We start from the raw sequence: 2,184 nt of genomic DNA, 5'->3' as shown, positions 1-2,184 counted from the left end.
ACAATCCTTGCATTGTGGAGGACTCTTCTCTTGTACTTTTTTCATCCCCACAGACTTTAGGGGAGTGGTGAAAGGTTGAGAAGAAAAAAGGGAGGAAAACATAATTTCCTCCCCATTTGTACATTACTACTTTCGGGGTTTTTTTTTTTTGGACAACAGACTTTTGCGTTGCTTGTTGCATATGCTCTTCTGCATCTACAAAATATAATTTTGTTATTTTTAATAAAATTATGGTTTTTCCTAGGGAAAAAAAATTAAATAATAATATTTGCATTGAGGAGACCTAGGTCATTTCTAGGATTAGTCATTTCCATCATCGAAAATTCAGAGAAGCCTTAGAAATCAAAAGAAGGCCCAATAAAAACTTTTAAATTATTTGTTTTTGTTTTTTTGTTTTTTGTTTTTGTTTTTTGTTTTTTGTTTTGTTTTGTTTTTTTGTTCTTGTTTGTTTGTCTGTTTTTGTTTTTGTTTGTTTGTTTTTTTTTTTCACAGGAAAATAGCGAACCTTCTATTAAATATAGAGAGTTACAGAAGTCTCGACTGGTTGTCATTACAAGCCAAAGAAGTAGATGCGCACCAGTCTCATCAAACAAGAAACAAAGCAAAACAAATCCACCTGAATATGCACACCTCCCGGGATTCGATTCATGGGGAAAGGATATGGTAAAAAGCAGAGGCTGAGAGACCAAAAGAAACATGCAGCATACAACATCGCTAAAGAATCCAAAGTAAACACTAGAAGGATTCTCAAAGTCAAGAGACAAAGCGTTGAGGGCTCACACCGTCCCGGGCCTCCTATTCAAAGGAAAAACAGCCCAGGAGCCCTGAAGAAATGCTTCATGAAAAGTAGTAAAAACAAAATGAAAAAGAAACGAATTATGTACATAACACATAACAGTTTTCTGTTAAACAAAATCTTAAGCAAAAATGGGTTGTTCGAGCAGTCGAATCACCCCATTTTCTTCCTCCAAAACTGTCCAGGACCCCGGATCTTGTTCAACACCCTCTTTAGAAAGACGATGAGCTTCAAAATTCCTTTCCCTATAGATATGGCAAAGAGAAATCTCCGAGAAACGACATTTAAGGCATGAGACTTCTTTAAGCAGAGGAAGCAAGATGAAATTTCTGCATTGTTGAGTCCCATTAAACCATTTCACAGTGTTCATTGAATCCCCAAAAATCTGGACTTCTCTCACATTCCTAAGGATAAGCCAACAGAGAAGGGAGTGTAAGGCTTTCAATTCTGCAAAGTTATTGGAACCCTGTCCAAGACCAACTGAAGTTTTAACAATCTTATCCTCTGATAAATGAATAATCAAGCCAGCTCCACAACGTCCATTGATATCTGAGCCATCGTCAAAATAAGCCCACGACATTGAATATCTGATAGATTCTTGATGAATAGCTCTGGTAGTAGGAGGAGCTAGCAGAACAGGGATACTTTCATAAATAGCAGCTCTTTCTGCGGCAAGTCGACCAATTGGGAAGACAAAATCCTTAAAAATAACTTGATTCCTAGCAAGCCAAGTCCTCCAGGTAATGAGAAGCGGAATGGATCTCTCTCTGTCGTTTGTAGCTTCATTCCACCACCTCTGCCAAACTTCCAAGGGCCCCTGCCCTTCCCATCTAAAAGGAATTTTTAGTAGCCTTAACATTTCGGCCCAAAGGCTAGTGTTAAAAGGACAAAAAATGAACAGGTTTTGAGCTAATTCGACACTATCTTTACAGAGGGGGCACCAGCCAGGACCAATCCTTCCTCTTCTTTGAAGAAAATCCCAAGTAGGAACTTTCTGGAGCAAAACACACCAGAAGAACAGTCTTGATTTAGCTGGCCCTTTTAACTTCCAAAGTGGTTTAAACCACCAAGCCGGATTCTCCCACCCTTTTTGAGACATCATCCATTTATACCCCATCTTTGGAGAATAAAGCCCTTTCTGGGCAAAGACCCACCTGAGTTCATCCTGAGAGTTAGAGAGCTCGACTGAGGAGTTGAGAAGGTCCCTTCTGTATAGGTCCCATTCCTCCAGCCATTCTTCATCCAAATGTAAATCTCTTCCCTGAATCCATCCTTGACTCCAAATGGAGGAAGCCCGAGGATCAGCCACCTGATTTAAAGTGAAGATCCCCCTGGATTTTAATGCCGAAACCAGCCCCTGAGAAAGAGAGAAACTCTTTGTACATCCT

General features: G+C 39.6%; 1 protein-coding gene across 1 annotated transcript; it reads right to left on the bottom strand.

Moving 5' to 3' along the window:
* Positions 1 to 917: 917 nt before the first annotated feature.
* LOC149181923 (uncharacterized) lies at positions 918 to 1,655 on the bottom strand. The gene has a single exon (XM_089414377.1). It carries the CDS (start codon positions 1,653 to 1,655, stop codon positions 918 to 920), a length of 738 nt encoding a protein of 245 aa, XP_089270503.1.
* Positions 1,656 to 2,184: the final 529 nt, after the last annotated feature.

Source organism: Pinus tabuliformis, chromosome 3_2 (assembly GCF_031772625.1).
Source record: "Pinus tabuliformis cultivar Carrire ecotype Pingquan chromosome 3_2, CPIR1, whole genome shotgun sequence".
NCBI lineage: Eukaryota > Viridiplantae > Streptophyta > Pinopsida > Pinales > Pinaceae > Pinus > Pinus tabuliformis.
Note: the sequence above shows the minus strand (reverse complement) of the source record. Positions and strands in the feature narration are given on the sequence as shown.

Bases quoted from the DNA above. Each gene is read 5' to 3' on its own strand.
- LOC149181923 (XM_089414377.1), bottom strand. From the start codon at position 1,655: ATGTTAAGGCTACTAAAAATTCCTTTTAGATGGGAAGGGCAGGGGCCC.